Source organism: Rattus norvegicus, chromosome 10 (assembly GCF_036323735.1).
Source record: "Rattus norvegicus strain BN/NHsdMcwi chromosome 10, GRCr8, whole genome shotgun sequence".
NCBI lineage: Eukaryota > Metazoa > Chordata > Mammalia > Rodentia > Muridae > Rattus > Rattus norvegicus.
The window spans coordinates 17,611,318-17,628,457 of record NC_086028.1 but is presented as its reverse complement, the minus strand read 5'-3'; the positions used below and the strand labels follow the sequence as shown (position 1 = coordinate 17,628,457).

Here is a 17,140-nt window from a genome sequence, read left to right as displayed (position 1 = left end):
AGCATCTGAAGACTACAGCAGAGTTTCCCCACGTGGTTGTGACCCACCTACCCATGCCCCCACCAATACATTCATTATAACTCATTTTGCTCTGTGACTAATAAAAATCTCATGTGACCGCTTCCATGGGTGAGCACGGAAAAACCTGGGTCTGTGTCCTGGGCACCAGCGTTCACATTTGGTCCCAGGGTTGCTTGTTCCCTCTGAGGCGGGAACATGACACCCATGTCAATCAACGGTGTCCAGGCTGGACGCCCAGGTGCCACAGTTGAGCTGCAAGTCTTTCCGCCTTGTCCCAGATAAGTGACAGTGGCAAGCCAAGACCTTCTCAGAAGCACCACCCAGAGTGTCAACAATCATAAATAGTCCTGGCTCTGCCAGGGAAGGGACCAGGGGTAAAGCCACTCACTCTTCTCTGTGGACGCTTCTCCTGCACTGTGGACACCTCCTCAGAGACATTGCCTCAGCTAAGAGGAAGCCACTGGCTTAAGAAACAAATGGGGTCACAGTGGAACACAGATCCTACTGTCCTCCATAGCAGCTGCCCTAGGGTACCCCGCAGAGGATGGCCCTGGGCTTTTCTTCCCCATCTAGGTGACCTCAAGAGATGGGGTGAGCATTAGCCCTCCTCCATCTAGCCACACCCATTCCTACCCACGCCTACTTTGAGATTGCTGGAAAGTGTCCAGTGTGTCAGGAGCTGACCAAAGCCAGCTGCAATGCCGGCGAGTGAGCAGAAGCAGACCCTTGCCAGGTGCCCTCGAGGGACATCGGGAGCCTTTCTGATGAGTGAGGAACTGCTCACAATGGCTTGGACTTGAGTTTAAAAATACTAGGCTGAGAGGAAACAAGGTTACTGCCTAGGGGCAGATCCCTTTCCGGAGTAGGAATAGAAGGGACCAGTAGGGGAGGAGAAAGAGGAGGAAGAAGAGGAGGAGGGATACAGGAGGCCTCGGGTAGCCCCAGGGGAGCCAGGCGGAAACCCTGGCTTCCCAACACTGGGGGTGGGCGGGGCTGGCCTGGAGGGATGGAGGCTTCCAGCACCGTGAGCCTGGCCTCCAAAGCCACCAGACCCGAGGGCACCTGATATCTAGACACAGCTGTCAAAGTCCCCTCACTCTCTGGGGACCCACAAGGACTCTGGTTGGCTGCTGCCAAGAGAGAGCAGCAAAAGGCCGTCCATAAATGTATCTCACTGTATTTTCAAAATCACCCTCTAGTGAACTCTGCCGCTGTGCTAACTTTGAAAGTGCTGTTTGGTTGCCAGGGAGCTGAAGTCACCTTGATGTCGTCGTGTAAGGCAGAAAAATGGTGGATGACTGGTCAGAGCAAATCTAAGGAGTTGCAAAGACACAAACACATGGAGGCACACACAGTGGGCCACCCTCCCTGCACCATTCTCTACCTATAACCTTCCTTCAAGATGTGTCTTACATTACAGGATACGGAAAGCGACAACTATACTTCCTGACAGGACAAGAATCGATCAATTCTATTTAATTAATTGATTAATTAATTAATATTAATTTTATTTACTTGGTTAGTTCGTTTGGCTTTTTTCAAGACAGGGTTTTTCTGTGTAGTCCTGGCTGTCGTGAAACCCACCAGGCTGACCTCAGAAATCCACCTGCCTGAGTGCTCCTGCCCTGCCTCCCCGCCAGTGCTGAGATGAAAGGGGTGAAACTATTGATCAATCTTCATTTGTTAGTAGTTTAAAAAATAAAATGAAAAAGAGCCGGGGTTAGCTTAGTGGTAGAGCGCTTGCCTAGCAAGCGCAAGGCCCTGGCAAGGCCCTGGGTTCCGTCCCCAGCTCCGGGGGGGGGAAAAAAAAAAAAAAGAAAGAAAAGAAAAAGAGCCAGCAAGGCCCAGTGGCCCGTGGCTGCTCAAGCAGCCACATAGGGGACTAAGGAAGACTGCCTAAGGCCAGATGCTTGAGGTCAGCCTAAGGAACGCAGAAAGACCCTCTTTCAAAAGAACCAAGAACAGACACAAAAACCCAGGCTGGAGAAAGACCTGTGGTAGGATGTTTGCCTAGTCTACAAAAGGACTCTGATTTAGGCTGAGGAGTATAAACATAGTAACCTATCAACTTAAGGAGACTTTTTCTTTTTAGTCCTTTCACCTCCCCCACCACCATGTTGCTTTTACAAATTGACCTTTTAAAAAAGTTTACAGAGCCTAAGCAAGCTCCAGAGGGCAAAGACATCACCTCCCACCAGCCTGGTCTGTTTCATTTTATCCTCTGTGGCCCCTCAAGCACTGGAACGGGTGACTGGCCGGCACCTCTGCACTAGGCTGTGCTAGGGACAGTGCTTTCCACTGTAGAGACCAAACACTTCCTCTCCCCCCTGCCCCACCTCAGAGAAGACGATTGCTCATGACAAGACCTCTGAAAACATGTCACCCATGAGCCTCATTTTGAATTCGAGCAATGAACCAGAAATAATTTTCTTTCAGAACCAATTTTCCATCACACAACAATGGGGTGGGTGATCTCTCCAGGCTGAGGCTGACAGACAAAGAAGGACTTGTCAGAAAGCAGAGGGGAGAGGGGGGACCAGGGGTGGTGAATCCAGGGTGCACACCTCTAATCCCAGCACTCAGGAGGCAGAGGCAGGTGAATATCTGAGTTCGAGGCCAGCCTCCTCTACAGAGTTCCAGGACAGCCAGGACCACACAGAGAATCCAGGTCTATGAACCAGAAGGCAGATAGAGGTCATGGCCTTTGATTTGAGAGGTCTTAGTTTTAGCCTACTGAAGTCCTCCAGGAGGGGCTGAGGACTGCAGGAATGAACTTCGGCTAAAACAGCATGACACATGCTGAGGTCAAGGTGATAACACAGACTTATGTCATTCAGTAGTGGGGGACATCTGACAAACGCATCAGGTGATTCTGTCGTCACAGGAGGTACAGCGTGTACTGACACAATCCTAGATGACCAGGGCTCCACAGTGTGTTTAGGCAGAGATCACATACGCGTGGTATTAAGCTATTGCTACTACCAGAGCCATGTGAACAAAGCAGCACAAAATTCGGGGCTGGGAAGACGACTCCATTGATACGATAAGAGCTTGCCTCACAAGCTGAGTTCAGATCCCAATACCAGGCGTGTCAATGCAAAACCTGTAATCCCAAAGCCATGGAGGCAGAGGCAGGAAGAAGGTCCCAGGGGCTCTCTGACCAGGTAGTCTGGTTCAATCTGTGAGCTCCAGACTCAGGCCCTGTCTCAGAAAAATACTGGGGGGAGTGATTCAGGAAGAATTCCAATGTCAGCCTCGACCCTGTGCACACGTGCACACATGTGCATGGGTACCTGCTCACTTATGGTACACGAATACCAAACAGAACCAAACCAAACAAAAACTTGCCAGGTGGTGATGGCACATGCTTTTAATCCCAGCACTTGGGAGGGAAAGGCAGGCAGAGATCTCTGAGTTCAAGGCCAGCCTCCCCTACAGAGTGAGCTCCAGGATAGCCAAGACCACACAGAAAAATCCTGTCTCAAGAAAACAAAACAAACAAAACCCTTCATCACAAAATGAAAAGATACTTAACCAAGAGAGAGGGCAAACTGAAGACAGATTGAGCTCCTGTCAGCCTAACAGGACGCTCTGTGGGAAACTTCAAAACGTTCAAATGTGTTCTAGAATAACAAGAGGACGCATCTCCTAGTAGTCACACAACAGTGACAGTCACCTGTCATCCTCGTTGAGCATCCTGCGCCCCAAGCCACCCCACACGTCACATTTCTACACAGGTGATTCGAGCACCGAGGTGACAAACACCTGAGGAATGCGTTGCATGCAAGAGGGCACAGCACTGAGCAACAGAGGTGTCTCTGTCCCTTTATAGGGGGTCATCTTTGGGCAACCCATCACCGACCCTGACAAACTACCCAAGAATATCAGCTGTCACGTGACCCTCGGGGGTCTCCCTTTCCCTTGTCTTGCTTCAGAGCCATTTTCCAGCTTTCGGACACTCTTCAAAGGGCTCTGTATGCTTTGGGGAATGGGAACCAGCAAAATAGTGGGTTACTGGAGAGCTCCCTTCCTCGAAACTACCTGAGAACAGAGGAATTTTACCCAGCAAGCAGCAATGACTACGGAGATGCTTACCCTTTAGAAAGCAAAGTTCTACGTGCAAGTTTAAATAAAAATGAGCCGTAGAAAGCCAGAACAGGACACCTGGGGATGAACGGGCAAACTAGAGACAGATGAGGTCCTGCAGCCTAGCAGAATGCTTTACAGGAAACTTGCAAACAGTGGGAAAGGATCTGAAGTAACAATTGAGAGTTCACAAGAAGGTGATTCAAAGTCCCTAACAGAGAAAAAGGAACACGGAGAGCCAAGCGCTTGCACAGACAAACAGCTGAACATTAGAGACAGTGAGTCAGGCCAGAGGCCCTCACAGTGGTCAGGACACTTTTGCAGGAGCAGGCAGCATCAGAGAGAGCTGAGAGACTGTGGACCATTTCCAGACATCACTAGGAGAATGCAGCAGAGGAGCAAGGCCTGGAGGACAGATGAGAGGGGAGACTGGCTCCTGCCCTCAAATATGGGCAAACCCCTTAGCCAAAGTGTTCCATTCAGTTGGAATGCAGGTGACCTCTGCTTGACTCTCCCAATGGAGAACTTTGCCCTAGCAGGGGTTCCTCAGACCTCCCACAGGAAGTGCAACTGAGAGAGGAGGTCTCCAAGGGTCTGACTGCCCTCAAACTGCCACTGCTCCAAGCCCTGGAGCACTGCAATCTGAGTGCTGAGTAGGGCCTGAGTCTTAGCTTCTGGTTTTTGGTTGTTTTTTTTTTTTTTTTTTTTTGTTGTTGTTGTTGCTGTTGTTTGTTTTGTTTTTGTTATCCAGAGACAGGGTTTCCCCGTGTAGCCCCTGGTTGTCCTGGAACTCACTCTGTAGACCAGGCTAGCCTCAGACTCAGACCTGCCTGCCTCTGCTGGGATTGAAGGTGTACACCACCATGCCCAGCTGAGACTCAGTTTCTAACAAGCTTCCCAAAGATGCTATCACCTCTCTCCTAGGATGCGTACTTCTGGGACAAGAAGCAGACCAACTCTAGCATACCGACTTCAAGTCAGAGAGAGCAAGCCCCAACTTGAGGAGCTGGAAAAGCCCTTTCTGGGGTCCAACATCCTGAAAGGGTCAGTGAGGCCTCCAACTACAGAAGCCCCAAGGACAGTGACATATGGTTTAGGAGGGCAGTTAAGGCAGCTGAACTATGGGAGTCTCCCAAATGGATTAGGGAATGCCAGGCTGTAGTAGCCAAGCCTACAGTCCAAGCTGCTCCAGAGATTGAGGCAAGCAGATCTTGAGTTGGGAGACCAGCCTGAGCAGCAAGACTCCATGAGGGAGGGGTTTTGGGGGCTGGGGGGTTGGGAGGAGGAAAGACTTTTTCCTGGAAAGGGAGGAAATGAGAAAGGGTGGAGTCAAGATGAGTTAGGTACTTTGAACAACAACCCAGGCACTCAGAATTGGCTCAGAGGACCAAACCCCAGGAGCTGTCCGCGTGCACACGTGTCTATAAGGAATCATCTCTCTGCCCCACCCACTCATCCTCAGCCGGTCTTCCTCCAGGGAAGAGGTAACTGCAGACAGGGAGCCTCTGGTGACTCAGGCGTCCAGAAGCCAAATCTGTGCCCTGCAGCTGCAGTCACAGGACCCTGTCCTCGCTTTCCGTTGAGCCCTCTAATACCAAGCCTGCCTTCCCTCACTCCAGGGCCCCTCTGCCCTCCCGTAGTGAGTACCGGTCGGTCGTGGGCTCATCTTCAAGAGTGTCCTCAACTCCCAACCCTCTCAGACACAGCCCAGAGTCTGAACATTCCCACAACGTCGGTGTAGCCCTTCTTAGATGTGTCCCTATCACCGTGTTCCGGGAGATGCCTGGGGTAGCCCCCCTGGGATGCTTCAGTCCTACAAATGTCCCTTTGTGTCCTGTGCGGGGCACACAGGAAGTGCTCAGAAGCAGCTGCGCGAGGGTCAGAGGCTCGCAGGACCTGGCAGGTTCAGCAATTGGGACCCTCACCTTGTAGACTTTGCCGAAGGCGCCGTCTCCCAGCTCGCCCAGGATCTCCCATACGTCGTTGGGGTCCAGGTCCCTGCGGACATGCTCGTATTCACGGGACTTTCTCTTCTCGAAGGTGGATAACCGCAAGATGCGGCGAAAATTGGCGAAAGCCATGGTGGATCAGGAGCGCGACGACAGGACGCGCGGCTTCGGAGAGCCGCCCTCCCCGCAGCGCAGCACCGGCCGAGTGCGCCCGTGGCGGCAGGGAGCTGCCGGAACCGCGGCCCGCCCGCCCCGCCCCGCCCCCTCCTGGACCCGCCCGCAGGACGCCGGCACCCGCGAGCGCGCCTGTCCCCGCCGGCTCCACCTGCTCCGCGGCGCCCCGAGACCCCTCAATTGGCTGCGGGAGCTCGCGGCTCCGCCTGCGCCGCGGGGCACTCTGGAGACTGTAGTCCGCTCAGTGGCCGGCCCCTGGGCCCGTTGCGCGTCCCGGAACCCCAAACTCCCGGGGTTCAGCTGGTGTCTCGCAACGGCCGTCGGTGTAGAGCTGCTGCAGCCGCGCACAGAATGCGCCCTCGGCGGCCTGGCTCGCCGGCTTCCCGCGAGGGACGCCCGCGCCCCTCTCCCCGGGGTTCACCCGGGTCTTCCGTGCTCTTTGCCCCAAAGTTCACTCAGTCCCAGATGGCCTTCGCCACACTTCCTACGCGGGTCTCGTGATGTCTCTGAGCAGTGCAGAAAGCAGAGCCCCGCGGCTACGCGCCCCCGAATCCGGGCGTTCCCCGCCCCCGCCAGCCACGAACAGCCAGAACTCTGGACAAGAAACAAGAGTCCCTTTAGGACCTATTAGGCTTCATGGTAGGTTAGCAAATATATTCCTTATTAAGTAAAACTTTCAAATTATTTTGCGAATTAAAAAGAAAAAAAACCCGGTGTCATTTCGGAGACGTCCTCCTCTATCGAGGCGGACAGACCCTCATCCCTCTACCTTAGCTGCGGGCGTCCTGCAGATTGCACAGCGTCTTTCCCTGGTATCAAAACGTGGGTTCTAGTGACTGTGCTAGGGGTTGGGCAGCTACTGAGTCTTTGATGGTGACCCTCACCTCCTGAACAAAAGCGTCTCACAGTTAGCTCGAAAAAGCGTTTAAGTTGTTGCTCTCCTTCGAAAATATCCCTTGAGCCGCGCGCTAGCGCCAAGGGCTGTTTCTCACTTGGAAAGCCGGATGGAGAGTGAATGCGGTGCGCGGAGAGGGGGTGTGTGTGCAAAGGGCGCCCCAATAAAGGTTGCTCCAGTTCCAATTGTTTCCACCACTGAATAAGTGCGGGGAATTTTTATAATTAAAAGAAGGAAGTGTCATGCAACACTTTTCTCGTTGAGTCTGCCTGCGGACCAGCCAAAGTGTACATCTGCCACTTTGTCGAGTGGGACCTACTGAAGTCTGCCGCTCTACCGGGTGGACAGAGGGTCAGAATGAGCTAACCAGTCCCGGGAGCTCCAGAAGAAAACAAAGTAAGGATAAAAATGGAAAGGTCCGTTAAAAGATGTCATGTTACGTGAAAGAAGCCAGACGCAAAGACCGCACGAGGTATGACTGCATTTTTATGACCGGTCCAGAAAAGGCAACGCTGTGGAGAAGCCGGTTAAGGGTTGGCTTCTGCTCCCAGACACAGGGACTTACTGGAAACTCAAAGGGGTGATGAAAATGTCGGGTGGTGGCGGCGGAGGAGAACTACAGGGACAGTTCTGTAACTCCGGAAACTTGCCCCAAATCACGAGTTACTTTTGTTTTGTAAGGTGTTTGGGGCGGCGGGGGCCGGGGGGAGGGGGAGGGGGGGCGGGGGCGGGGGCGGAGATGTAACTTATGTAGCAAAACCACACTGGAGAGTAAAAAAGAGGCTCAACAGAACCTAAGCTGCTTTGAAACATGTTAAATCAGGGTTTTATTCCTCCACTGTCTCTGGTACAGGGCTTCACACCGATCTAGTGAATGAAGGGCTGTGCCCTTCCCCCACACTACTTTCTGAAACAACTTAAAATAGAAATTAGTAAGTTCGATTAATAGTGCTTTTGCTGTGCTTATCTCAATAAATGAGTCTGAGTTCGCACAGTTTTATTATAGCCTTTCAGTTCCTTTGAGTCCTCTGCCATTTTTGTTTTGTTGAATTTGGCGCACATGGGAGGGTTGGGGGTGTTTCATTTGAAAGGGGGTTGCTCAATGTAGCCCTGGCTGCCCTGTTACTTGAGGCTGGCCTCACAGAACTCCTCCTGCCTCTGCCTCCCGAATGCTGGGAATTAAAGGTCAAATTGGGGCCCTACAGCATCTTACCGTTCTGTTCTTTCCTTGTCCATTAAAAAAAATTGGATTTCCTGTCTTTGTGAGTCTAGGAATTTTATTGTTTGTGTGTGCATTTGTGTGTGTGTGTGTGTGTGTGTGTGTGTGCGCGCGCACGCGTGCGCGCATTCATGTGGGTGTGCTTTCCAGTGCATGCGTTCACATGTGGAGGTCAGAGGGCCACTTGCAGGAATTGGTTCTCTCTCCCACCCTGTGGGTCCTGAGGATTAACTCAGGCCCCCCTGGCTCTCCTGAGCCATCTCACTTTGTAAACATATTATCTTGTTGTGTTTAGATATTGAAAATGGTTTCTGCCAACCTTTCATCTGTCTCTTAACTTCCCCATGGTGTCTTCTGCTGAACAAGTAAGTATGTGTAATATTGATATGATCTGGGCTGCTTTTATGTTCGTATGAGTATGGTATTTCCCTGCTACTGACAGCTGAACCCAGGTTCTTTTTTTTTTTTTTTTTGGTTCTTTTTTTCCGGAGCTGAGGACCGAACCCAGGGCCTTGTGCTTCCTAGGCAAGCGCTCTACCACTGAGCTAAATCCCCAACCCCTGAACCCAGGTTCTTGTACATAGGAAACATGCTCTGTGAAGGAACTCCAGCCCCTTGGAGAGCCAAAATTTTTAACTTAAAAAAAAAAAATTCAATTTAGCTGAATGGTGGTGGTGCTCACCTTTAGTCCCAGCAGGTGTATCTCCAAGTTCGAGGCCAGCCTGGTCTACAAGTTAGTTCTAGGCCAGCTAGAGCTACACAGAGAAACGGTGACTCATTAAAAAGAGAAATCAATGGGGTTGGGGATTTAGCTCAGTGGTAGAGCGCTTGCCTAGCAAGCGCAAGGCCCTGGGTTCGGTCCCCAGCTCCGAAAAAAAGAAAAAAGAAAAAAAAAAAAGAGAGAGAGAAATCAACTTAAGGTGCTGGAGTGATGTCTCCTCAATGGCTGCTCTTCCAGAGGAAGATTCAATTCCCAGCACCCGGGTGGCTGTGCACGGTCATCTGTCACACCAGTTTCATGTGACCTGACACCCTCTTCTGACCTTCCCAGGCACTGCGTGGGGGCAGTGCACAGACATACATGGAGGCAAAACATCAGTAACATTTAAAGGAAAAAAAAATCTGTTTAGGGCAGGCACAGTGATGCACATCTTTAATCCCCGCATTTAAGAGTCAGAGGCAAAAGGCTCTCTCTTGAGTTCAAAGCCAGCCTGGACTGTATATCAACTTCTAGACCAGCCGGAGTTACATAGTGAAACCCTATCTCAGAAGAACAAGAATCAAGTTCTTTAAGGTTTCATTTATACCAACAGGAATGCTCTCCCCCCTTCCCCCCCCCCCGGAGCTGGGGACCGAACCCAGGGCCTTGCGCTTGCTAGGCAAGTGCTCTACCACTGAGCTAAATCCCCAACCCCAGGAGTGCTCTCCCTTAAGGTTCACTGCTAAAGGAGTTTTGCCAAGACTGGGCTGTCTCACAGTCAGAGTCGAGAAGTCTCCGTTGCCTCTTCAGGCAGTTCCCATCCCTGCTTCTTTCAAATTTATCTTTCCAGCGCTGGAGTTTAAAGCCAGACAGACCCTTGCTCGAGCGAGGCAAGCGCTCAGTCACAAACCACACAGTGGCTTGCGTTTAGCTTCTTTTAACTCAGCACAGTTCTGAGATCCATCATGTTGCATGTGCTCGTGGCTCACTCATATTCCACTGTATGGATATACCTCGGTCACTAATACAGTGTCAACCGTTGAGGGAGAGCCGGGGTTGGGTTCTATCCATCAGGTTATTATGAATAAAGCTGATGCAAGCACACATCAGAGTCTTTGCATGGAAATGATGGCATCTGACCTCAAAATATGTCATTTGTCCCTCCCTGTCCCTGAATGAAGGTGAGGGCCCAGAGATGCTGAGAATGGACCGAACTGACCCTTACAACCATGACGTAATCCTTTCTGACCTCCCACCACACTTTGCTACACATGACTTTCCATTCTTCACTGAGCCTAAACGTCACACAAATACACCTATTTCCTTGGGTCTGCATCCCCTTATGAACGCTCCCACCCACATACAACCTAAAAGGAAATCGTAACGGTGCTCACCTGTAATCCCAGCGTCCAGACAGCAAAACCTGAACCACACAGTAAGCTGTAGGCAGCCTGAGACAAAACAAGACCCCGTCTCAAGAACCAACAAATAAAATTCCGTAAACCAATAACAAACGAAAAACATGTGGAAATATTGCCACATCAAGCAATTCTCTGTAGATACTGCTGGGGTTATCCTACAAGTCAGCTCAATTCTAACACTGGGAGTTAGCATAGACCCCAAGGTGAAGGGATCCATCTGACAAGACTACACACCAGTCATAAATCCAGGGTGTTGTCTGGGATTTTAACCAATCCATGATAACATCCGAGGGTCCCATGATTTATAAAGTTAGAACTGTGCATGCACACGTCTATGTGTCCATTGTAAATACATATACATCTATCCAAATATGTATGCATACAGACAGATAACCGTATATGAATAGAGTGTTGTGGGCTGGAGAAGGCTCAAGGCCATAGTGCACATACCTGTGTATACACCTTCACACCATCACCAAGAAAGTTTTTTTTTTTTTTTTTTTGTTCTTTTTTTCGGAGCTGGGGACCGAACCCAGGGCCTTGCGCTTCCTAGGCAAGCGCTCTACCACTGAGCTAAATCCCCAACCCCACCAAGAAAGTTTTAAAACACAAACTCTAAGAAAAAGAAACGTACAAGTTTGAAACATGAAATGGCTTATGAGGGGGCTGGAGAGATGGCTCGGTGGTTAAGAGCACTGACTGCTCTTCCCAGAGGTCCTGACTTCAAATCCCAGCAACCACATGGTGGCTCACAACCATCTGTAATGGGATCCAGTGCCCTCTTCTGGTGTGTCTGAAGACAGCTACAGTGTACTCATATAAATAATAAATAAATAAATCTTTTTTAAAAAGTAAAAATTCCTTCTTGAGCCAAGCCAAGTCCCAGCACCTGGGAGGCAGAGGCAGGCAGATCTCTGTGAGTTCAAGGCCAGCCTGGTCTACAGAGTGAGTTACCGGGGGGCCAAGATATTGATATTGAACAATCTCTCTCCATATACATATGTAGTCCTATATAGACTGATATATATATATGTATATGTATATATAATGTGTGTATGTATAATTTAAACATATATACAAACATGCATTTTTTCTCTTTGACTTTTTATTAGTATACTTGTTTGAGGATCTTTCCACGCACATGAGTCTCCATTTTTCTTCCTACTGGGCACACCATCTATCATGGCTCCCTGAGCCACTGTGGTACTTGGCTCAGGTGGCCCTTCCTGTCTGGACAGCCTGCGATTTGAATGGCTGTTTTAGGGTCAAAGAAAAAGGCCACAAGAAGTCAGGAAAGACCCACGGCGAAACTGGAGAGCCGTGACAAGGTCATTTCATTCCCTCTTATTGTCCCCTCCAGTTCTGCCAGGTCATCTTGGGGACCCTGTCCAACATTCTAGTTCTGAGACGGAATTCTCCATTCCGTGTCAGGTTGCCAGAGCCTCTGGCCGAAAGCTGCAGCCATGAAACTGACTCAGGGGTCTTTTCTGTGGTACCTTTACATGGACAAAATCTACTGTTTGCTGTCGTTGAGAAACGTGAAGGCTTTGATGGAGTACTTTCACCTTCTCGACGTGCACCACAGGAACACCTTGAATGGTCAGCCCCCCAGCCCCGCCCCCACCCGCCCCGCCCCCACCCCCAGCCCCACCCCCACCCGCCCCACACAGAACCCAGAGCAGTCTCCTTAACATTGACTTCACCTTGTGGAGGAAGCCGGGAGAGAAACTGCTGAAGGAGACAGATGACAGTTCAGTGCAAAGAATGGGACCGCAGGCTGTGGGGTCAGGCTGGGCTCTACCCACAGTTTCTTGGTGATTCAATGATCATGTCATCTCCAGACCCAATTTCTTATCCTGCCCTCTGGTGTCTTTCCCACCCGACATTCCCTCCTTCCCACATTCATGTCATTTGTTTGTTTGGTTTTGAGACTCACTGATTTTTTTTTTTTTTCTTTTCTTTTTTTTGGAGCTGGGGACCGAACACAGGGCCTTGCGCTTGCTAGGCAAGCGCTCTACCACTGAGCTAAATCCCCAACCCGAGACTCACTGATTTTTAACCAGATTCTTCTTTGCTATTGGAGTTACCAAAAATATTGCCCCCTCAGCTCTGAGTCCATACACTAACAGAAGGCCAGGTTGAAACACCCTGGTCCTTTTTGAGCCTCGATTTAAATAAGGGTTTTTTGTTTGTTTGTTTGTTTGTTTGTTTGTTTTTGTTTGTTTGTTTGTTTGATCAATCCAACCATCACTGTCACCTCACAGAGGAAAATGTCACAGTGAAGAATGAGCAAGAGCACCTGTGAGATTGATTGATTGATTGATTGATTCTTTTTGAGACAGGCAGGTCTCACTATGTAGCCTGGCCTATTGGCCTAGCTTGGAACTCACAGAGATCCATCTGCCTCTGCCTCCTGAGAGTTAAGGTTAAAAGGTGTGCGTACCACACCCAAGCCCTCCCTCCGTAAAGGCTTTTGAAGCCATTCGATCAGTAACAGGGGAGCGGCTGAACCTCAGCAGTTGACAGGCTTAGCTTGGGCCCGGGCCCCAGCACTGGAAAGAATGGAAGAAACACTGAATGGAAGATACTTTTGCTCCACAGGTCGAGCCTGCTTTCCTCTGTGTGTACACTTGGCATGAGATGTGAGACCGCTCCTTCCCAGAGAAGACAACTTCAGGCACCAAGCTGTCCCTCAGAGAGCTGTCTCCTTAGGGCATTTGTGCAACAGAGTCTCATCTCCCTAGTAACCACATAATTCCCCAGTGACACAATATCCAGGAGGTCCACACCTGCTATCCGATTACCAAGGTTAGGGACAGTGACCTAAGAGAGGACACAGCTTTAACGCTTTGCTTCCTGGGAGAGCAGCTCCAGGCCTTGGGGTTTGGGGTGACCAGAGTCATCTTACTGCAAAGCAGTACTGGTTCCATGGCTACAAGGTCCCCCCAGGACACGTCTCCAGGAGCACCCTGCCACCCGTGTGTATACCGTGTGTTGCTTTGAGTGTTAACACCCAGTGGGCCACACAGGAGGAAAGGCCAAGTGGCCATCAGACCAAAGCTGACATTGTGACCACAGACTCACCGTGCTTCTGCCTGCCTTGAGCAAATGGCAGAGAGGACGTTCGTATTTTACATACTCAGCGGGGGGGGGGGGCCCAGAGGTAGTTTTTGGTGTTGTTGTTGTTGTTTTCTTTAAAATATTTTCAAAGGTATTTTATGTGTCTGTTTGGCCGAATGTCTATCTGTATACCACTCTTGTGCCTGGGACCCATGGAGGCCACAAAAGGACAGAGTCTGACTCTATAAGCCAAGCTGGGCTTGTGCTAATGGCAATCCTTCTGCCTCAGCCTCTTGAGTGCTGAGATTTTTGTCAGGAGCTGTGGCACCCAAGTCTCCAGATAGCTTTAGTAATGAAGAGGTGAGAAGATGGGCGGGATGGCTGCACTTTTGAGGCCAACCAAGGCTTCACTTAGTGAGCTCCAGGCCAGCTGTCAATGAGACTCTGTATCAACAACGAAACAAAGCAAAACTACACAAAAGGATAGAGGAGAAACCACACGGAAAGTCACACTTGAAAATCCTGAAGCTGGGCAGTTCGGTCCCCAGCTCCGAAAAAAAAGAACCAAAAAAAAAAAAAGGCTGCTTCGGAGCTGGGGACCGAACCCAGGGCCTTGCGCTTCCTAGGCAAGCGCTCTACCACTGAGCTAAATCCCCAACCCCAGGGCTGCTTCATTTCAATAGTGCACAGTCCACCAAGATGACTCATGGATGAGCCCCAGTTCTGCCACTGAGACACACAGACCAATGGCAGCAGTCACATCCCACTAGAGCTGGGAGCAGCACAGACGCTGCCCATCTTACTTCCTGAAGTGGAGGCTGTAGTTTGACCCCTGAGTGGCTCGACAGGCTTACAACTGGGTGTGCTACATACAGCCTTTCTCATCAGGTTCTCAGGGCTTGCTGAGAGGTGGCAATGGAAAGTGCTTAGAGCACAGGAAGGCTCTCTCCCTCCATACCCAGAAGCCTTTGCTCTGAGTAAGCACAGAAACTCTAGGGACTCATAGGAGAGCATGTCCCACCTTTTCAGATTTTCCTATTTGGATTCAAAGAACCCTGGGAAAAGCTGAGGTAAACATTAGCATCCTTAAGCACTTATCTTGTGTCTGTGTCTGTATGTGCATGTGCATGATGGGTGTGGCACCTCTTTGCACTGGAAGGTCAGAGGACAACTTTCAGGAGTTTGTTCTCTCCCTTCCACTTTTATGTGGGTTCTGAGAATCAAGCTCTGGTCTCCAGGCTTGCATGACAAGTGTATTTCCTGGCAGAGCCATCTCTCTGGCTCATTTGTCGACATCTTTTTTTTTTTTTCTTTTCTTTTTTTTTTCGGAGCTGGGGATCGAACCCAGGGCCTGCTCTACCACTGAGCTAAATCCCCAACCCCTTGTCGACATCTTTAGCAAAGGAAGAATGATGCCTTCTCTCCTCTTCCAAAGAGCACTCTGTCACTAATCAGCACCTTGCCTGTCATTGGTGACTGCAAAGTCACCATCTGTGCCTGGGGTCAGGAGCCAAGCACTGACCAGTCCTATGATATCTGGGCATGTAAGTCAACTGTCACCCAGCTTTCAGAACCTGGCACACTGCTTTCCCACAGCAAAGGCAACTAAAGGCTTGTGGAGTTATGGAAGGTTCTTCCTGTATATAGGGAGCTCCCGGCACACCTGCCATCTTATGTGGCTCCTGCTTTAAGTATTTTGGGACTGTTCTAAAACACTCCAACTCGTTCTCCTCTGCTCCAGATGTGTTGTTCTTTCATTTCCTCCGCCACGTGACTAACCTGAGAAGCTCACAGATCAAGATGATATTCGACCTCCTAGACTGGACGGCTGTAGGAGAGATCGGTTTTGACCAGTTCTACGTGCTGGTTTGCATACTGCTGGCACATCAGGCAAGTACCAGGGCTGGCCTGGGCAGGTGAGAAGGGGCTGGGCTTCCTGCTCCTCTGACAAAGCCAGACACTGAGGAGAAAGCACAGTGGGATGCCTTTTCACCACTACAGATGGGTGGAAGGAAAAAGAAATGACAAATTCAGTTTTAGTTCCTGACTAGTATCTGCCTGCACATTCCGGCACCTTACCCGCTTCTCGAAGCAGTGGCCACCATCTTCAGCCCTCCCATCCTGTATAAACTTGTAAGGAAAATGTTGTTCCTGCCCACCTTTCTTGGCCTGCTTGTCCTCCAACAGGCTTCAAAGCATTCCCAAATACCTCACTCACTCCTGCCCTGGTCCTTTGACTCAGAGACTTTTCTGCTGATGCTAAAAGGAAGAGGTGTGTTCTCCGTGTTTCACCTCACCAAGAGACACTACCTTGTGCTCCTTGAACACAGGGATCTTGCCCAAGTACCAAGGTCAAGGCTTTGAGAGATAGACGATGCAAGGTGGCAGCTTGGGTTGTTAATTAAGCACAAGTGATCACTTCCAAGTTTCTCTTGGCCCTTGGCCCTCTTCATACAGCCCTTTCCCCGTGTTTGGGAGTTTGCCCTTTGCTCGGAGCTCTCTAGGAAATGCCTTGTGACCATACACACCTTGATGTAACACCCTACAGGTAGCACCAATATTCTCACACATTTCTCTCAAAATAGAACCATCTGGAAGATCACTTTATGTACCGCCATTCCCGGCCTGTTTTCGATCTGCTTGATTTGGACGGGGAGTTGAATATAGGTGTGACCAATTTCCAAAACTACAGGTTTCTCTTCAATATTAAAAAGCAGGAACTCCGAGACCTTTTCCATGATTTTGACATCACAGGTGACCGAGTAAGTGGAGATTCAGGAATCGTGGGGCAGAGGGCCATGTCCTGCACCAGTGGTGGGGAAGATGTGGATCTGTCTGGCAACAGACTGGGACTGGGAAGGGACTCAGGGCCAACAGGCCCTGCCTGGCAGAGAAAGGCTTGACTAAATTTCCTATCATGTAGTGTGAACACACATTAGAGAGGTTTTGAGGAGGTACCCTAAAGGGGCCAGGCAAGTGCTTATAGATTTGAATAAACAGAAAGGAAGAAATTCTATGCTAGAACCAAGTGAGAAGAATTCTAAAAAGGCTCTGGGAGGATGGTCACTTCTGTCTTTGTAAAGGGAAGCAAATGGTGGCTGCTACGGAAACCTGACAAAGTGACCCTGCTCCCACGGCCTGACTGTTCCTGGACCCCTCTCAGCCCATAACTGCCCCAATTTCTATACCTCTAAGTCTGCAAGCATCTAGAGTGTCACACAATTACCACCTTACTAAACTTTGTAACATTTTCCTCCTCTACACAATAACAGCTACTTAATTACAAGGAATTTAAGCTGTACACAATCTTCTGCACGGACAAATCCATAGACAGAAAGAAAAGGAGGAAAGAAAGAGAGGAAGTGAGAGAGAAAGAAAAAGACAAAGGGAAAGATAAAGAGAAGTATCTTCATCTCAAGAAGTTGTATTCATCCGTGTTAAGCCACAGGAGTCTCCTGTGACACAGAAGTGAGCATGACTAATTAAAGTTAACATGGCCACAGTGAAGTAGAGCACTGAAGTGCATGTCTGTCTGTCTGTCTGTTTTATTTATTCGACTCAGGATCAGGCTGGCATCAGACTCACAGAGGTTCTCCTGAGAACCTAAGATTAAAG

The 17,140-nt window shown here is 49.9% G+C and overlaps 2 protein-coding genes across 6 annotated transcripts in view; one reads left to right on the top strand and one right to left on the bottom strand.

The window, feature by feature from the left end:
• Stk10 (serine/threonine kinase 10) overlaps window positions 1-6,309 on the bottom strand; it is a 94,189-nt gene extending 87,880 nt beyond the window's left edge. For 2 of the 3 annotated variants that reach the window (XM_039085736.2, XM_063268809.1), the window contains exon 1: window positions 6,033-6,309. In XM_039085736.2, coding sequence (XP_038941664.1) covers window positions 6,033-6,188 — 156 coding nt within the window. In that variant the 5' untranslated portion in view covers window positions 6,189-6,309. The remainder of the gene's footprint in view (window positions 1-6,032) is intronic. The other variant, NM_019206.2, reaches the window with a different exon arrangement.
• Window positions 6,310-11,891: 5,582 nt separating this feature from the next.
• Window positions 11,892-17,050, top strand: Efcab9 (EF-hand calcium binding domain 9). 3 transcript variants are annotated; one of them, NM_001191091.2, is made up of 4 exons: window positions 11,892-12,064; window positions 15,267-15,415; window positions 16,111-16,287; window positions 16,798-16,986. In NM_001191091.2, exons 1-4 carry the CDS (start codon window positions 11,929-11,931, stop codon window positions 16,984-16,986), a joined length of 651 nt encoding a protein of 216 aa, NP_001178020.1. In that variant the 5' UTR covers window positions 11,892-11,928. The 3 variants fall into 3 exon arrangements, with proteins under 3 accessions (NP_001178020.1, XP_038942781.1, XP_038942783.1); XM_039086853.2 differs by lacking the exon at window positions 11,892-12,064 and adding an exon at window positions 12,128-12,279 and having other exon boundaries at window positions 16,798-17,050; XM_039086855.2 differs by lacking the exon at window positions 11,892-12,064 and adding an exon at window positions 13,298-13,443 and having other exon boundaries at window positions 16,798-17,050.
• Window positions 17,051-17,140: the final 90 nt, after the last annotated feature.